The sequence below is a fragment of the Myotis yumanensis genome, unplaced genomic scaffold (assembly GCF_028538775.1).
Source record: "Myotis yumanensis isolate MYYU_CA2020_CCGP unplaced genomic scaffold, mMyoYum1.0.hap1 SCAF_4, whole genome shotgun sequence".
In the NCBI taxonomy this organism is placed as follows: Eukaryota; Metazoa; Chordata; class Mammalia; order Chiroptera; family Vespertilionidae; genus Myotis; species Myotis yumanensis.
Genome location: NW_027223755.1, coordinates 92,316,174 through 92,335,419, shown reverse-complemented (window position 1 = coordinate 92,335,419; position 19,246 = coordinate 92,316,174). Strand labels below are relative to the sequence as shown.

Genomic DNA, 19,246 nt, shown 5'->3' with positions numbered 1-19,246 from the left:
GGCTCTGTGTCATTGTAGATTTCATCTGATCAGCTTCCTTTTTTTAAAAATATATTTTTTTAAAATTGATTTTAGAGAGGAGAGAGAAGGAGAGAGAGATAGAAACATCAGTGATGAGAGAGAATCATTGATTGGCTGCCTCCTGCACTCCCCTCACTGAGGATGGAGCCCGCAACCCAGGCATGTGCCCTTGACCGGAATCGAACCCAGGACCTTTCAGTCTGCAGGCCGACACTCTGTCCACTGAGCCAAACTGGCTAGGGCCATCTGCTCAGCTTTCACTGGACATGGGGAGGGAAACACAGGCAGGAAATATCAGGCTGGAGGTTGGTTACACAGTTCTGCGAGCTCCAGAGGAGGAGACATGCGGGGCCTCCCAGGAGTGAACATCTCTGGTCATAGGGCACGGCCACAGTGGTGGGTGACTCCTCTGGTCTATTCTGACAGTGTTCCCTCCCTTTCCCATGATCTGTGGGAAGTTGCTGTGTTGGAAGAGGGCTGGTGTAAGCTGTTAATTGCTGTGGGAAGAGACGGGAGGCTTGAGTGGTACTCATTTGAGAATGAAGCTAGAGACAGTCATTGCCCTTGGTCCCAAGGAACGCAGCCCTCAACCAGGACACCAACCACATTGCAAAATTCCACAAACCATCCCGGCTTTCCTCTGCCTTGAAATTAACCCAGGACCACAAAGGGCTAAACCTCCTGAAGAGAGAGGCCCGTGGTCTAAAAACAATATGGAACCCTGCACAATCAGGAAGTTCGCTTAACAGGCATTTTTGTCTTTTTATTGTGGAGAGGATAATGGCAGGTACTCAGATTCACCAGGGACTAGTCAAAGCAGGACTATCCAGTGTACAGTTGATCCTTGAACAACGTGGGGGTCAGGGGTGTCAACCTGCTGCACAGTTGAAAATCCTCCTATAGCTGTCATTGGTGGATTTGACCCTTGAACAACACAGGTCTGAACTTCATGGGTCAGGTGAAAAAAAACATCCACGGGTTCAAACCTGTGTTGTTCCTGGGCCAACTGTACTCCATGGGGTCCTCTCCTTTACTTTGTGATGGGGGCTACCTGTCTTTATCGACCATGAAATAACATCCAAGTCATGGAAAAGAATTTGCAAAGTTCAGACTAATTGAATGGTGTTTAGTTTTCTTTCTAAAGTTGTATAATTGTATATACATGTGTAACTTTGATGGAGCATATTTGGCTAAATGGACACACGGACTTCCTGAGTCCCTACTCTAACGGTATTGTTGGTATTCTGAGTTTGTTGTGCATATGCTGTGGTACAAAGCACCTGAGTTTTTATGGTATATGCAAATTTTATGATATATGCTAATCATCCTGTGTAACCTTAATGTCCTTCATGTGAGGAGAAAAGCACATACAAATGTAATATAAAAGAGGCTAAGTAAAGCACTCTGCCATAATGAATTTGAATTGGCAATAGCAGTGCCAAGTGATATTTTATCTTAAAAATATGTTTGTATAGCCTGGTCAGCATTACTCAGTGGTTGAGTGTTTACCTATGAACCAGGAGGTCATGGTTCGATTCCCGGTTGGGGGCACATGCCCGGGTTGGGGGCTTGATCCCCAGTGAGGGGCAAATAGGAGGCAGCTGATCAATGATTCTCTCTCATCATTGATGTTTCTATCTCTCTCTCTCCCTCTCCCTTCCTCTCTGAAATCAATAAAAAAATATATATATATATATATTTTCACTTGTTTTTTTTTATATTTTATTGATTTTTTACAGAGAGGAGGGGAGAAGGGATAGAGAGTTAGAAACATTGATGAGAGAGAAACATCGATCAGCTGACTCTTGCACGCCCCCCTACTGGGGATGTGCCCGAAACCAAGGTACATGCCCTTGACCGGAATTGAACCTGGGACCCTTGAGTCCGCAGGCTGACGCTCTATCCGCTGAGCCAAACCGGTTAGGGCAATAAAAATATATTTTAAAAATGTTTGTGTATATATCTATAGATGTTCCTATGTGTAGATAATCTGTAAAGTGTCAGATAACACCAATAATACTGCAACAATATAATTGCTGAGGACAGATACAAATTTTCACATATGCTTTCCCCATTCTCCTCTATGCTTGAAAAATATTCACTCTATATCTACATGACCTGAAAATATAGCCAAAACAGACTTTATTCTTTCCCCTTAGTCTTGTTTATTTTTAGTTCCGTAAGTTTGATGTAAGTTATATAAGTTTTCCCACCAAATCAGTTGCTGTCTTGTTTATCATTTTGACTATTTCAAGCTTATTATTCTCTGATAGATTCTTTAGGGAGGGCTTAATGGGAACATATTACCCAAGTTCTTACATGTTGTTACTAGTTTGTGCTTTTCTTGAAAATCAATTTGGTGGTTCGAAAATCCTTAGCTCACATTTTCTTGAGTATCTTAAATATGTTACTGTATTTTGGGGAAGCATTGCTGTCAAAGTTGGATCATCATTTTCTTTCCCTTAGAAGTCATTTGCCCAGAAGAGTTCTTCTCTTTCTCTGAAGTTCAGGAATTCTGCTAGATTGTGTCTTGGTGTTAGTTCTTCAGCATTATTATTCTCAGGTACATGGTTTTATTTCAACACCATTTTTTCGGATCATTGTTTATATCTGTTCCTTTCCTCTGGTTTTTCTCTCCAGTAGCTTTTGTTTTCTGATGTTGGATCTTATTTGCCTGCTTTTAATATTTGTCATTTCTCTCAAGTCTTTTTTACCCCCTTTTCATTTCCTTTTAGTTTTTTTTTTTTTTTTTTTTTTTTTTTGAAGCTTGTTCTTTTCACCTTCTAGGTGTTCTATCTCGGTTGGTCTTTATTTCTGAAATGTTTTCTTTAACTTTCCCGAGTTTTATCACCTCTTTATTGAGTTTTTCTAATTCTGGTTCTGGTTGTTTCATGTTTTGTATCATTTCCGTATTGTCTTTTAGCTTGGTTTGAAATAGAAGGTTACAGTTACATGGGTATTTCTGGAATGCCCTCATTATCCGTAGATATATTCTACTTGTTATTCTCTTTCTTCTTATAACTTTGTCTGGGGTTTTATCTGGATACATCCTTGTTTCAATGTAGTCAGGAAACTAAACTTTTAAAGGGAGGTGAGGTTGAGGGCAGCTTTTCCTAATTTTACAGAGCTTCCCTTCTGTTGTTTTCATGTAGTGATCAGGTTTATGGCAACCCGTTTTCTGAAACTTCCTGCCTCTGTTTTCCTCCCCTATCTTTATCAAGAACCTTTCTTTCCTTTGCCTCTAGTGTCTCTGTACTTCTCAATTATGATTCCACTCCATAGGTTTTTTTTTCTCGCTGAAACAACTTTCAAATAGGTTGGAAAATAGTCCTGGGTGTCTTAGCGGGCCAGGTTTGAGAATAAACGGAGGCCAGCTGTGTTAGTCCCTTCAACGTTACCTATAGGACCCTTGCACTCATCTATAGTTTGACTGTAATTCTTCACTTGGCCCAGCGTGTTTTCCTTTCCAGGAATACCTGTTGGTGATTTGGGCTTCTTTTCTCAGGATATCTCATCAGATGCCCTGTGGCTTCTGCATTCTCCTGCACAGATGGCGATGCCATACAGACCATGTGGCTATTGGTTTGTTCTTACTGGTTATATTTTGGGGTTTATGGGGATAACTTGTCACCTACTTTTTGTTATATTATCTCTAGGCTTTTGGTTAAATAGGAATTTAAAATAATACTAATAAACTTCCCCATAATATCATCCCACCAGACAAAGCACAAAAGAAAGCTACGTTGAAGGTGAAATTGAAGGTGAATAGTCAGCTGGTAATAGGCAGATTGGTTATCGTGGATCAGAGCTCATTTTGCTTCCCGAAAGTGATTACGCTGCTGGCTCCTAACAGCCTTGGTTCATTAGGAGCAGAGCTTCCCAGCCAGACTGCTGGGGAGGCGCGTGGGCCCGAGAGAGTAATTGCCTCAGCCCTCAGGGCTGCCAGAGGGCCGAGGTGGCGGGAGCCTCCAGCCAGTTGCCTCCAATCTGAGTAGCTTCATCTGCTCACCCTCAGTGGGGCATAGAAATGTCATTTTGAGCTTTGCTTATGGATTTATTTATTCATCAAACATTTTATATTTTTAAAGAAATTTCCTAACTTTTTAGTTTGAAAAATTTCAAACCTACAGAAAAGGTGCAAGACTAGTACAATGAACTTGGGTACACATACCCATCACCGAGATTCACCAGTTCATGTTTTGCACATCTGTCTTTATTTCTAGTCTCTTATTATTAATAAACACACACACACAGCTAGATATTTTGTTCTGTACTAACTGAAAGTTGTTTCAGGGTTTGTGATTCTTCACCCCTAAATCTTCCTATATTATTTCCCAAGAATAAGGACAATCTCCCACATTACCACAATATTGTTATCATGCCGAGAAAATCAACAATAATTCCCTAATATCTAACACACAGTCCATTTTCACAATCCTCTAATTCAGCGGTTCTCAACCTGTGGGTCGCGACCCCTTTGGCGGTTGAACGACCCTTTCACAGGAGTCGCCTAAGACCATCCTGCATATCAGACATTTACATTACAATTCATAACAGTAGCAACATTACAGTTATGAAGTAGCAACGAAAACAATTTTATGGTTGGGTCACAACATGAGAAACTGTATTTAAAGGGCCAGAAGGTTGAGAACCACTGCTCTAATTGATCTAAGGTCTCTCTCTTAGCCATTCTCCCCTACATTAAGGATCCAGACAAGGTCTATGAACTACCTTTGATATGGCATCGGACCATCCTTGAGACTGAATGCTGTGCCAGGATTTGGGGAAACGCAGACTGGGCAGGGCCAGGTTTCTGTTTGGAGGAACTCATGGTCCCGCAGCCGTGTTACAAACACAAGCAATCCAGACGTGGTCAGGCCTCCTAGATCTTCCTGCTTTATTCCTAGGAGTTTTATTCACCTTCGTAACAGCTGGCATCCAGCTCCCTCCCTCCATCTTCACACTCACCAAGCCCAGCCTGGTCAGCTTCCTGGAATCCATAGGAACCCTTTGAGGTTTGGGCACTGACCTGATTTGCATGAAGGCAGATGTGCTTTTTTGAGGAGGCCAGTGACAGTTTTGCCGTGGTTGCTGAACCATAAGCCACTTAGATTTTATGTCATGTCTTTGCATTGACCCTGAAGTTCCCATCCCACAGCTGTCTCTGGAAATTGTCAGAGTGTCAGGGTTCATGTGCAGTAGTGGGTCTGAAACTGGAATGCCTGCAGGAGCCAGGTGGGCAGTGGAAGTGCATAAAGGAGGCCACCTGTGAGAAAAGGAGGTGGGGTCCTTGGGGAACTGGATACCACTTGTCCTCCAGTGGCAACTAGTCAGTGCCAGCCGCTGTGACCTCAAGGGCACGTGGCTGTGTGGTTAGGCACTTGGAGTTTTGAGGAGAAGTTGGAAAACTAGGTCATTGAGAGGAATGTCTTGATTTTAATTATTGTCACCTAATTAAAAGCCATCTCACACCCACACTCAAACACTTTGAGGGTCAACAGAGCACGGCTGCAAGCCAGACACGCCTTGGGGCTTGGATGAGCGGCATTACCCCCTCCTGCAGTGGCCCGTGTCTCGCTCTCACTCTGCTTCTTGGCCTCCCTTGTGGTATTTTGTTGTTACCTTTTTATTTTTGCTTCATTCATAGTCCACATTTTCTTCCCGTGGTCTCAAGAGGCTGGGATTTGATGAGACTATTGTAACTTGTTCAAGAGCCAAATTGAGTTTTCAACTTGGTATTCAGATGTGGGATGTCTCTCTCCAAACGCTGTGCCAGTAACAACAACTCCTCCACAGCAGATCAAATTCCAGGCAGCAGGCCGCCTCTTTGGAAGAAAGGGGCCATTCTGGGCAGGTGGCAGAAGATAATAGTGACTACACCCCTCACTCACAGACCCCGCATGGAGTGTGTTCGGGCTCTGTCTCAGCGGTCCTGCCGGCATTCTCACAACGGAGGTGGGCAGGTTTCATGAGCTACATCCCTCTGACCATATCTACCAGAGTAATAGTAGTGGATGGGCCTTGGTATTCCTGGGTACTATTTCATATGCTGTGTTTATATTTACCGAGCTCATTTTTTTGGCTTTTCAGTGCCAATTACGAGCTATTCAGCAACCCTTTCAACTCCTCTCTGTGGGTTGTTATAAACCCATATTTTTGTTGGTTGGGAACCTTTCTTTCTAAAGGTTTTATTTTTAAAACTTTATTTTGGAATAATCTTAACTTTGCTGAAGAATTGTAATAGTAGTAAAAGAACTTTCATGTACCCGTTAGTCAGATTCACGAATTAGTATTTTGCCACATTTAACATGGATTTATCTACCTATATTTTTACCCTTGTAAACCTTTATCCTGATCCATTTAAGAGTTGTAAACATCCTGACTTTTTACCCCTAAGAACTTGTATTTCCTAAGAACAAGGGCACTTTCTTACATAGCTACAGTGTGGTAGTAAAATTCAGGAAATTTAACAGTGATGCAGGATTATTATGTAGAGTAGAGCCCATATTCATATTTCACCAATTGGGCCAATTAAGCTTTTATGGCCATTTTCTTTGCCTGATCCAGGATCTGGGCCAGAACCAGGCACTGCATTGAATCATCCGGCTTTTTAATCTTCTTTAATCTGGACCACTTCACAGCTCCTTTGGTTTTCACGACCTTGCCTTTTTTGCATTCCTCTTCTGGCCAGGTGTGTTGTAGAACAGCCCTACATTTGGGTTTGCCAGCCGTTTCCTCGTGATTACAGTAGATTCAGGTTATGTTTTTCTGACAGGATTTTGAGGGTTTTACCTCCATTTCTTCTTGGCCTAATAAAGGGACACTAACTAGCAAGTAGACTTCTGGTCTTACAGATGGCAAAGCTTGATACCAAGAGCTGAAGGTCAAGAGCAGAGGTGGCACTCATGGCCCCAGGCAGAATTTGTCTCACAGATGTGTTTTGTGAATCCGTGTTTTTAAGACCTTAACACTGTGTTCACAGAGAAACCCAGATTTCCAGCTGGTCTTGAAGAGCGTGAGTCAGGGAAGTCCCCGTCAGATGGGCACACACTCTCTGCTTCACCGTAACTTCCACCCTCACATGATGCCCAGTGTGTATTTCCCGGCCCGCTTCAGTCCTTTGTTGCCTGGCTGGCTCCTGCACGCCCGTGGCTCTGAAACCTCCGGGTAGGCTTGCAGCTCTGGAGTCTGTATTCTGCTCCTGTACAGCCTATGGTTCTTCTTGGGGCCCGCCAGGAAACAGTTTGCACTTCACATCTGTTCCTCTTGCCTGTTCTTCCCTCCTTGGGGAGGTGGCCTCTGGGTAGTCGTTCTTATCTCCCCTGCAGTGATACTACTGCATGCCCTCTTCCTAAGGGTAGGTTGTCACTTGAGGACCTTAGGGTGCCCCACACTGGCTCCCACGGAAGCCCAATGTGGTGGGAGGCTCCTTCAACTCCCAGTTACTGTGGGAAATGCTATGTCCCTAGAGGGAGCTGAACCAGTCTAGGGAAATCAGACGAGTAATTCCTGAGGAGGTGAGGTTGAATCTGGGGATGCATGGAGGTGGCTAGGGGACAGGCTGGAGGAAGAGGACTCAGTATTGATGCCGACCTGGAAATACCTCCAGGGATCACTCCAGGCCTTCCTTAGTCCTTCCCTTCCCTGGAGAAAACAGACCTCTTTGGGTTGGACTACAGTGGGATCCTGATTTATAATTTATGACTAATGATAGTGGTAGTAGTAATTATAAAAAATAGTAGCTAACATTTAGTACTTACTATATGCCGGACACTTTACATGTATTTATATTTATGTGCACACACAATACACAGATATTTTAATTCTCCCTGTAGTTTCTGAAGTAGGTATTTTTATCATCCAATTTTACAGGTGATAAAACCAGGGCCCAGATAGGTTAAGTGACTTGCCGAAGATCACACAGAGGTATAGCCAGCCTGTCTGACCTCAAAGCAAACACTCCTTTTAAAAATACATATTTTTATTGATTTTAGAGAGGAAGGAAGAGGGAGAGAGAAATAGAAACAGCAGTGATGAGAGAGAAACATCAATGATGAGAGAGAATCATTGATTGGCTGCCTCCTATATTCCCCTGCTGGGGATCGAGTGCACAACCCAGGCATGTACCCTTGACCAGAATCACCCAGGACCCTTCACTCCACAGGCCAGTGCTCTATCTACTGAGCCAAACCTGCTAGGGCTCAGAGCAAACACTCTTAATGGCACAAAGGACTGAAGTGAGCTGCCTTCTTGATACACAGATGCCCCAAGAAGTAACTTGAAAGAGCGTGGAGTGAGTGAAATGACAGTCAAGTATGATGCCGCCTGTTATTACTTGGAGCCTGCGATTATCCTGTTGTGCTCGGCATATTTTGGGTGTGTGTCATCTGCAATTAATTACCCTCCTGTGTTACTGGAGTTGTTTGGGCTGTTTCCCTGGCTCTGGATATGAAATGTGGGGGCCAGCATGCCATTCTGAGTGGAATTTACCAGGTGGCTAATGAGATGGGGATTATTAAAGAAAGAGTGAAATGATGGGAACGGGGAGTGAGCACTAAAAATCAAACAAGCTTTTCATGGTCTCCCTTTCCATCTTCTCCGCTCCAGCTGCTGCTGAGACACCACACAGCTCAAGTCACCTCATGTCCAACTTGCCCCGATCATTTCTTTTGCAAAATGATTGAGTCCAAAGTGACTTGTTGCATTTAATTGTCACGTTTCTTCAGTCTGGAACTGTTTCTTGCTTTCCTTGACTTTTGTGACCTTGACCTTTTTGAAGATTATAGGCCAATTTATTTTGCAGAATGTCCCCCAATTTGGTTGGTTTACTACTTCCTTGTGGTTTGATTCTGCGTATGCATTTTTGGTAGGAATATCACAGGGATGATGCATATTCTTAGGGTGTCTTGGCGGCTGGTGCACGGTGGCTTCAGTTGTTTCATTACTGATCATGTTAACTGGTTAAGGGGGTGTCTGCCACCCTTCTCCACTGTGAACTTAATCTCTTGTCTTTTACAATTAAGTATTGTGTGGGGAGGCAGTTGAAGCCCTTGTAAGTATCTCATTCTGCATTAGACTTTCCATTGATTATTTATGGATTTGTTGATTTCTATTATATTCAGTAGCTCATAACCCATTGTTGTCACTATTTTGATGTTCAAATTGTCCCAGTTTTGTCCAGGGGAGCTTTGTTGCTGGAATCTCTGTCCTTTTGAAATGCCCTATGAGTTTGCACTGAACCTTGGACTCCAATCTAACAACACAGGGTTGACCTCTGGCTTTCTCACGTTAATCCGATCACTCTCCCTATATGTAACTGGTCTCAGTGGCTTTGGGCTGAACTATTCACGAAAGGGAAGAGCAGGGCTGGGGGGAGACAGGCTCTTTGAAAGAGCCCCCAGCGGATTCCACTGTAGGAGAGCCTCCATCCTCTGACCGCATCAGAAGAACCCTGGCCTTGTGCTGAGGGTGTGGGCTTTGGTGTTACCCAGACACTAGTCCCAGGCCCACTCCAGCCAACCAGCCTTACTGAGCCCCCATTCCTCATTGGGTCAAGTGTGGATTATGGTAATATTTTATGGTTATGGGCAAAAATGAGATAAGTGGGGCTTGAGACTCAGCATTTCTACCAAGGGCCCTAGGGATGCCTATTGTGCCAGATATTGGACCACACTTTGAGTAGCAAGGTTCTGGGCAAAGGAATGAGCCGGGGCAAAGCCCCAAGACCAGCCTGTGCCTGGCTTGTTCCTTGAACTGAGGGACATCGCTGATGCTGGAGCAAGGCAGGGATGCTGGAGTGGGAGGGAGCAGGGCGGGAAATCCCAAGGATCCCGAGGCTTGGAAATTAGTGTGAAGTTTAAGCCAGAAGGGTACCCAGTTGCAAGGGAATGACATACTATGTGGGAAAACAGAAAGTGGGGGAGGCATGGAAACAGGCAAGTGTGCAGACAGAAGGAAGCTACTGTGACTGAGTACCCACCCAGGCAAGAAATAACAATGGCCAGGCTGGGAGGGCTGGGGTGGTGCAGGGGAGACGAGAGAAGTATTCACACGTTCATCTGAGGACTCCAGAAAGCCTTGCCAACTCCCACCCTCAGCCCCAAACACACCTGCTGGCCACCCTGCCGTTTTCTTTAAAAGCATCAGGAAAGGAAGCAAATCATGGAGGAAGTGGCAAGTACCTCTCAAACAGCTTCCAGTGACTGCAGTAATTAATGTTTGTAAGTCAAAGCAATTATGCCTGCCCCAGTGTCAGAACAAACAACCCACAACCCAGACAGCACCACTCAGAGGATAATTACTCAAAACCAGCAACCCTGTGAAGTGCATTTGGTAATTCACAGCCATCAAAACATTACAGTTAATCCACTGGTTTGGACATTATATTTAACCAAGAAGTAACTTAAATTACAACTGGTTTTGGTGATTCCAGGTACATTATTTTCTAATTTTCCTTAAGATGTAAACATTTAATATAAGATGTTATGGTTGTGAAAGTTGTTAAGGCTAAGTCCTGAACTTAAAATCCTGTTACAGTGTAATAAAATTTGATATTATACACATATTCACACATATATAAGTGACATTACTGAAGAGTGATGTATAAATATGGAGGAATGTGTGAATATATAATTGAGTTGAATCTCATTAACCAAAATAAGGTTAAAAGTGAGTTATAAACTTACTAAGTAGTGTTATTTACAGAAAACTGTCCTCTTTTTTGGCTCCTTAAACAGATCAGTAAAGTATAGAATCCTACTTTATCTGTTTCTTCTAGCTAGAACTCCCTCTCATTATTATCCAGAGGGGGGAAAGTTCTACAGGGCACAGTAGTTATATACAAAAATTGTAAGTCTGGTACTTTGTATTTCTATTATACATTCGACAAAAATTTATTGTCTATTGTGCCTTAGCTCCCTTTTCAGTCCCATGATATACTTATACTATTCTCAGGGTCCCAAATTATAAATACCATCTCATTTCCTAATCAAAATTTTCCTTTCCCTCAATTTTTATCTGCCATTTTTTCTATATCAACCCATAATGACAAACAGAATAGTACTATTTTCTTATTAATGCAAATTAACCTGAAATCAAGAGAGCAAAAAATATATTCATCTGTAAAATAGGGATAACAACTGAACCTACTTCACAGGGCAGTTGTAAGGATTAACTAAGTTAATATAAGTGTTTAGAAACAACACTGAGAATCTAACTATATATCCAACTATTAACATGACCACTCAGTAATTACATTATTTTCAAATGATGTTAAGTATAACATGTTTTAGAGGGATGCAATCTAAGGACTAAAAGAGCAAAAATTCTAAACTTCAAAAACAGAACAAAAAGCATCACAATAAGATGCAACTACAGGAATTTGCTTTCCCTGCCCAGACGCTGGCGCGAGGGAGGCAGTAGCCATAACCACCCCTGACCTCGGCCAGAGCACGGCTGAGTGGCCAGGCTATCTGTAAAAGTGACTGTCCCTCTCAGCCGCCAACAAAGGCAGGAAGGGAGGCATAATCTCCTGGCTTCGTGGTATGGACAGCAACTCCCAAGTATTCAAGGTCATGATCACTACAAAATACAACAGTCAAACCTGAAAAGTCATTTTTCCTAGACTGTGTGTTCCCCTCCCACTCTCCTCAGGCTGCCAGCTCCAGCCCCATCACTGTTTCTGAAGTGTTTCACCTCTCGGCCCCGTGCCAGGATGAACGCTGCACTGTCTCCCACAGAATGTGTCTGCACTCGCACCCTCATTCATCTTCAGCAGGACATGACACTTGCAGTAGCTGACACTGTTCAGTGCTGACTGGAGAGAAGGGTGAAGCAGGGTCAGCCAGGTTTGTAGGTACCTACAGACACAGGTGCCTGCAGGGAGACTCAGCAATTCTCTTGGCAAATGACAAGGGTGACAAGTGGCTTTTTGGGAGCAGTTTCAGGTTTACAGAAACATGAACAAAGCACAGAGAGTTCCCTTATACCCCTTCATTGCCTTCTTCCCCAGTTTTTCTTATTAACATCTTGCATTGGTAGGGCACATTTGTTACAATTGATGAACCAATTCTGATACATTATTATTAAAGTCCATAGTGTACATCAGGATTCACTCTTGGTGGTGTTCATTCTGTGGGTTTGGACAGATGTATAATGACTTGTGCCCACCATTATTGTCTCATATAGATTAATTTCACTGCCCTAAACATCCCCCATGTTCCACCTGTTCATCCCTCCCCCCAACCCCTGGCAACCACTAACCTTTTCACTGTCCCTATGATTTTGCCTTTTTCAGAATGTCATGTAGTTGGATTCAAAGTTTGTAGTCTTTTCAAATTGACTTCTTTTATTTAGCAATATGCATTTTAGTCTCCTCCCTGTCTTTTCGTGGCTATGTAGCTCATTACTTTTCACCATTGAATAATATTCCATTGTCTGGATGCACCACAGGTTGTTTATCCATTCACCTATTGAAGGTCATCTTGGTTGCTTCCAAGTTTTGGCAATTATGAATAAAATTGCTAAATATTGCGTGCAAGGTTTTGTGTGGACTTAAGTTTTCAACTCCCTTGAGTAAATACCAAGCAGCAAGATTGCTGGATCACATATTAAGAGTATATTTAGTTTTGTAAGAACCCCCCAGGCTGTCTTCCAAAGTGCTTGCACCATGTTGCATTCCCACCAGCAGTGATTGAGAGTTCCTGTGGCTCCACATCCCCGTCAGCATTTCATGTTGTCGGTGTTCTAACGGGTGTGGCTTTAGCTTTTGTAGTTCTCGTTTGAGGCAGATGTGTGATTTGCAGCTGTGATTTGTGCTCGAGGAGAGCACAGCCATTGATAGATGGGCCACTGACTGGTCACAGAGGGTGGGAAGTAAACCAGCTGTCCCCGTGGCACCAGTGATGACTCACGGGATGGTGGTGGAGAAATGGGTTGAACCCTCAGGACTCCCAAGAAGCCCATTTCGGAAGGTCAGCACTGATGGTTCCTTTACAATGACGGCACCCCTACCCCCAACTTTTCTGGATGGTTTTTCAGATGGGCTCCTAAGGAAATCACTCCGTTAGTTGCAAAAAAGAGCCAGGGGTTGTAGGTGATCTTCAGCTAAGCCCGGCACACCCTAGGGTCAGAGAGGAGGAAAGTCCCATGAAACGGGAAGGAAAGTTGCCCTAAGATGTAGCTGACAGGGCACCAACCACCTGTGCCTCCTTGTTCAGAGGTCTTATCCTCACAGGCTCACTCAGTCCCATGCCACCAGTGTAGACGGGTGCAGGAGTGGAGGTGCCTCACCAGAGAAGGAGAAGGCGAAGGCACGGCTGCCCCACAGCAGCTTCATCACCCGCCAGATGTATATAGCCTTCTGGGCTCTGTCGTTCTCACTCTCTCATACATGTGCACATGCATGCAAACATCCCTCCCTCCACACATGTGCAGGATGGTGTATAGTGAAGACGGTAGGCGCCCAGGCTCTGAAGACAGGCTGCCTGGGCTGAGGTGGGTGCTGATGTACCAGAACCCTGGGCAGGTTTGGTCTTGCTGCTCACCTTGCCTCTCACTGTTTAGGCTGGCAGACTCCTGGCCCGTGACTTGTGCGGGGTCGAAGGCCTCTGCTGAGATGGTCCTCAGTCATTATTGCAGTTCTGAGGCCTTTTGTAGTTAGGATGTGCTTAATTAATTGATCCGTTCTGTTGTCTCATGAAGTGTCAAATGAAAAGGCATTTTTATTTGATAATCATAACAGAGACCTGTGTAATGATAAGAATGGTGAATTCTATGTGGTTCTTCTCTTTCCAAATTCAGACTGGTTGCAGATTAGTTGTCTAGAGCCTAGGAATATTTTCTTGGGTCACTTAACGTGCTAAAAATACCTTTTGATGAATGAACTGGTGATTATAATAGAATCAGGGACACAGAAAGGGAATGGACTGACTATGCTTGGGGGGGGAAAGGGGTGTGGGAGATGCGGGAAGAGACTGGACAAATATCATGCACCTATGGATGAGGACAGTGGGTGGGGAGTGAGGGCGGAGGGTGGGGTGGGAACTGGGAGGAAGGGAGTTATGGGGGGAAAAAAGAGGAACAAATGTAATAATCTGAACAATAAAGATTTAATTATTAAAAAAAAAATAAAATAAAAATACCTTTTGATGGGGCTCTGTAGTTTGCCAAAGCCGCCCACCCCCTCTTCCCTCTTGTACTTGTATCTGGTTTGCTTTACTCGTGGCTGGACCTGCAGTGGTCCATTTTAGAGGTGCGCTGGGGCAGAAGACTGTTATGCGCTTGATAGAACCATGCGTGCACGTTGTCAGAGTCTGGTTTTGCCATTGCCCCATAGTTACATAGGGTGTAACCATTGGGGAGACTGGGCCAAGGGTATATACGGCCAACCTCTTGGTATTGTCTTTGCAATTTCATGTGAATCTAAAATTACTTAAAAAAAATGGCCTCGTCCTTTCGCGGGATGGGGGATCAGGAGCCAGTTGCATTTTGGAGCGGCCAGTGTGTCCTGCAGGTGTTGGAGTTTTATTCAGAAGCAGTTCCAGGGACCTGGAAGTGTTCATTTCCCACGAAGGCACACAAGTTCATTCGTACAAACTTGGCTGGGCTGAGTTTATGGCTCCCAAAGGTGTCCGACCCAGTGGTTTGATATATCCTTCATGGCTCCTCCTCATTTTGATGGAAGTCAGATTTATATTAAAGATCTTGGCTTTTATCTGTTAGGTCTGATATTTAGATAGTCTTAAGACCTGATTAAAAGATTGATCCAGATCAGAAGACAAGCAGCCCCTTTTCATTTCAGTGCTGACTGCAGAGTTGAAGATGAATAAGGGAGCCGAGGGTTGGCCTGTGTGGTGGGAGCAAGTGAGACAGAGCAGCCAGATGTCAACGTGACGCGCCTGTCAGCCGGCCGGAGTGAGCCTGCCCAGCCTGCCTCTTGGGGGATGCTCTGCCACAAACCATGTTGAATTATACCACATAGAAATGCATATAAATGTCCTTTCCTTAGTTTTCAGGTCATATGTGACTTGAATTCACAGGTGGAGATTAGGGCTAGCCTGGGATGAGTGACAAGACTCTGGTTAGGGAGCCCAAGAAAACAAATGTAAATCCGCGTACGTCGGGAATATTTTTTTCTCCCACAGGCCTTTCAGGGCTTGTTAGTTGTTTAGCTTCAGATGTTTGCTATTCATATCACAGACAGAGAAAGTGCAGATACCTGTAGACACACCTATGGTAGGCTGTCAAGGGGGAGGAAGCTAATTAAGGGGCTCCCCTGTATTCTTCCTCTAAAGCTTCTGAGATGAGTGTGGAGTTCTCAGGGGACACCTGAGTATATGGTAGTATATCCGAAGCTGGTGTGGATGTTCTTTCTGCTAAAATAGTACAGAAAAGCAAAATACAAACACAATGCTGTCTTTGTGGGCAGAGATGTAGTCAAGTGCACTGAAAGCAGACGGCAGAGCCAGCGATGGGCGGTGTAAATTGTGGCATATCCATATCAAGGAATGGCACTTGCATCCATAAATAGACTGAGTTAGAGGCGTCTAGTGGTGAGTTCTTAAATGAGACAAACCCAGTTGTAGAAAAGTTTATAATCCGGTTTTATAAAGTAAACTCTACCTGAGTATATCAGGTTTGTAGTTAGTGACTGTGAGCATGGAGGGCGGCATTAATATGTATACCAGGTTTTTAACATTGATTAATTACCGTGGGAAAATGGTGATGGAACAGTAAACAAGGGAATAACACTTCAAACAGAAAAAGATTAAAGGAGTGTGAAAGATGTTTCATCCACATAAAATTATATTTCGGAGTGTGTGTGTGTATGCATGCATGTCTAGTGAGGGGTATGATAGAAAAGTCATAAAAATGTTGGGTTTATTTTCAAGGTGTTGGATTTTCAGCTGATTTTCACATTCCTTCTTAAATGTGTTCTAATTGAGTATTTTTAAGTGAGCATTTTTACTTTTAAATTTATTTTTATAAGAATAAAAGAAACCCAAGCTTACAGCTGTTTTGCTGTGAGGAAATGCTCTAGCTCATTCAAAGGCATTCAGGCGTAAGGGCTTCGAGGGGAGGAACAGAACCAAAAATGTGGAGGAAGCACCTCTGGCTGGGGTAGCTGGTGAGCAGCCAAGTCCAAATCCTACAGGAGACAGAGAAAAGCTCTACTGAGCCTTGGGGTCCGACAGACCTAGGTTTGGATCTCAGTGGTGTGTCTTACTTGTGACCATGGTTGGAGACCTGATCCATATCCCAATTCCTCTCCTATAACGTGGGAAGAATATGATAGTGTCATTGTGCCTGACACATCATAGACACTTAATAAACCTTTCCCACTGAATGAAGAATGAATAAATGAATGAGTGTGTGCTTGATTCATCAAGGTCACATATGTATAGTCTGAGCTATGTCATAAATACTCAACAAATGATAGTTTTCTGCCCCTGCTCCCCATGTTCTTTTTCTTAGCCAGTGTACCTGGAGAGGGAATTGAGCAGAGTGTGGGGGCTTGTAGCCTGTGTTCCATGCTTCACAGCACGGTCTTACATGGGGAGTGGGGGTAGACTTGGTCAACTGCTTCTCCTCTTTATGCCTCATCTCTAAAATTGATGTTCTGATAATACCTTGGAAGGATTAAATGAGATACCTAAAGACTTCACATGATGCCTGGCAAATAATGAATATCCAGTACATTTTGTAGTTAATAAAGATATTAAGAGTATCCCCCAGGTTGAATATACATTACTTGGTTTGTTCTTCTGTAAATGGAGAGTATATTACAGAGTGCCTGGCACAGAATAGTTACCTAACAGATTGATAGATTCAAATAACCTGAGCATAGCACATCAGCATCCTGATTTTATGGGCACTGGAACCAGTTAGCTCATTTCCATCATGAAAGAACAGTTCTTGAAGGCATTCTGCAAATGTGCTTTGCTAACTCAACTTTTCACACAGACCCCCTCCCCCAACCCCTGCCTTCAGTCTAATTGCCAAATTTTTAAAAAAATTTTTAAACATTCTTCTACCTGCAGGGAAAATGAGGTGCTCAAAGTCCAGCTGAAGAAGTATGTAGGAGCTGTCCAGATGCTGAAAAGAGAAGGTCAAACAGCTGAAGGTGAGGGGGAGACCAGCCAGGGTGGGTGGGGGTCCAGCCTTTGCATCTTTATCACCCCCATGCCTGGCGCATAGTAGACTCTCAACAGGTAACAAGTGCATATGCAGATGAATTAGAAGAGCAGGATTCTGAAAAATTAATTAGATGGAAAACCCTGCTGTGTATTCTTGTTAAACTAATATTGTAAGACTTAACTTGCTAGATTATTAACAACAGTCATATCAATTTGTGTACTTAGGGAATTTTAAGTCTAGAGTCTTGGGACACCACTTACAAGGTATGAACCTTGCCGCATGATTAAGTCGCATAGGCTAGGGGTGAAAGCAGCAGAACGCCAACGCAGCGGAGATTCAAGCTCTGGACTGAGGCTGACCAGCTTCCAGCCCAGCTCTGGTTAAGTTTCTTAATCTCTCTCCACCTCCATTTCTCATCTGTAAAGTCGGACTCGTTGATAATGCCTACCTCATGAGGCAATCCACGTAGACAGCATAATGGCTACCATAGAGTAAGTACTGAGTAAATGTTAGCCATTACTAATATTATTAATCAGAAATACAAGTAGACAGAAAATTTATTACTTGGCTGACACAGCCTTTCTCCAGATGGTCAGGTGCAACGGAGGAGGCGTCCACTCACTGAACCACACTCCTGCCCCAGCTCTGTTGCCCTAGGACCGTCCTCAGGAGGCCCCTCAGTAGCTGCAGTCATCACAGCTCTTGGTGAAGGGCCTCCATCCTGGGGCCATGTGCCTGTGAGGAGACCTCCACCACAGTAATGCCCTCAGCCTCACTTCCCACCTCCTACCTGATTGCTGAGATTCTCAGTTGGGTAGAGTTGATGCATTATAACAGCATCCTGATTTTATGGGCACTGGAACCAGTTAGCTCGTCCCATCATGAAAGAACAGTTCTTAAAGGCATTCTGCAAATGTGCCTTTGCTAACTCTTGTTGTAGTGGACATCTGTGTCCTCTGTAGTGCCCGCCCCACTTGCTCCGGTTTCCATATGACCAGCATCCTCACTTAGTGTCAGTCCCGTGACAGAGGTGGGGCTCCACCCTGTGCCCTGTGCTTGACTTAGCTGGTGCTCTCGCTGGGTCTCAGGCTCTGAGAGGCCACAGAAAGGGTTCTTCCTCTCTGTTGGGCCTGGGAGGCGGAGGATGAGGCCATCACATAGAGAGAGGAGCTGAGCTGAGAGGCAGAGAGGAACCGAGTCTGATCAGGTCCTTTGAGCCCTTGAATTCAGCTGTACCTGATGTGATAGTCCAACTCTGAACTTCTTGTTGATTATAACAACAACTGCACCAACCCCCGCCCCTCTTTTCCAGCTTGAGCTGCGTTTTGAAAGCTCATATGGTCCTGGCCATCAGCTCCTTACTGGATACAGCGTCCATCCTGTCCTCGGGGAGGGTGGTGTTTCTCCGGAGTCTGCCTTTCCAGATGCGCAGTGTCTGCTGCTGTGTGTGAGGCTCTTTCTCTCGCCCTCCCTCTTGCTAGGTTCACTCCACTGACATCTGTCCCGGCCACCACAGGCCCGTCCTGTAGTGATGGATTTAAGGCTGCAAGCTCCTGTTGGCGTCCCCCTTTAATTAATCTGCCGTAGGCTCAGGGACAGGGGGAGAAGAAATGGCCTGTTGTGAGTGGCGATCAGAGTAATCGGGAGATTTACTGGGAGGAACTTGACGGATGAGGGAGGCTTGGGAGCAATTCTTTAAAAGTTTGCTCTAAGAAACAAAAGTGGTAATAAAACACGAAGTCATAAACCTCGCTCACGTGTTGCATCTCTGCATGCATATGGCTTGCTCTCTGACCCCCTGTTCCACACTGCATGTACTTCATCTTCTCACTTCGAGGTCTTGGTTCCCTGGGCTCCAGAAAAGAGGGCTCGACGGTCAAGGAGATGGTTGGTCATGGGTGAGAGGGTTCTAGGGGGACATTGTTTCAGCCTCAATTATGTAGGCCTTGGGCTGTCTCCTCTTGGTCAGCCCCCAGTGTGGACAAAGGCAAGGACATCTTTGTTTGAGGCCGGCTTCTTGAGTCGTAAGGAAAGCTAGCTCATGACTGTGCGTGTTTGTGTCTGGCTCTAGAGGGCTAAACACCAGCCT

General features: G+C 44.4%; 1 protein-coding gene across 4 annotated transcripts in view; it reads left to right on the top strand.

The window, feature by feature from the left end:
- Positions 1–19,246, top strand: part of SNX29 (sorting nexin 29) — a 445,003-nt gene that overhangs the window by 153,943 nt on the left and 271,814 nt on the right. For all 4 annotated transcript variants that reach the window (XM_070412958.1, XM_070412961.1, XM_070412960.1 and 1 more), the window contains one exon: positions 17,061–17,143. In XM_070412958.1, the coding sequence (XP_070269059.1) occupies positions 17,061–17,143 (83 nt within the window). The remainder of the gene's footprint in view (positions 1–17,060; positions 17,144–19,246) is intronic.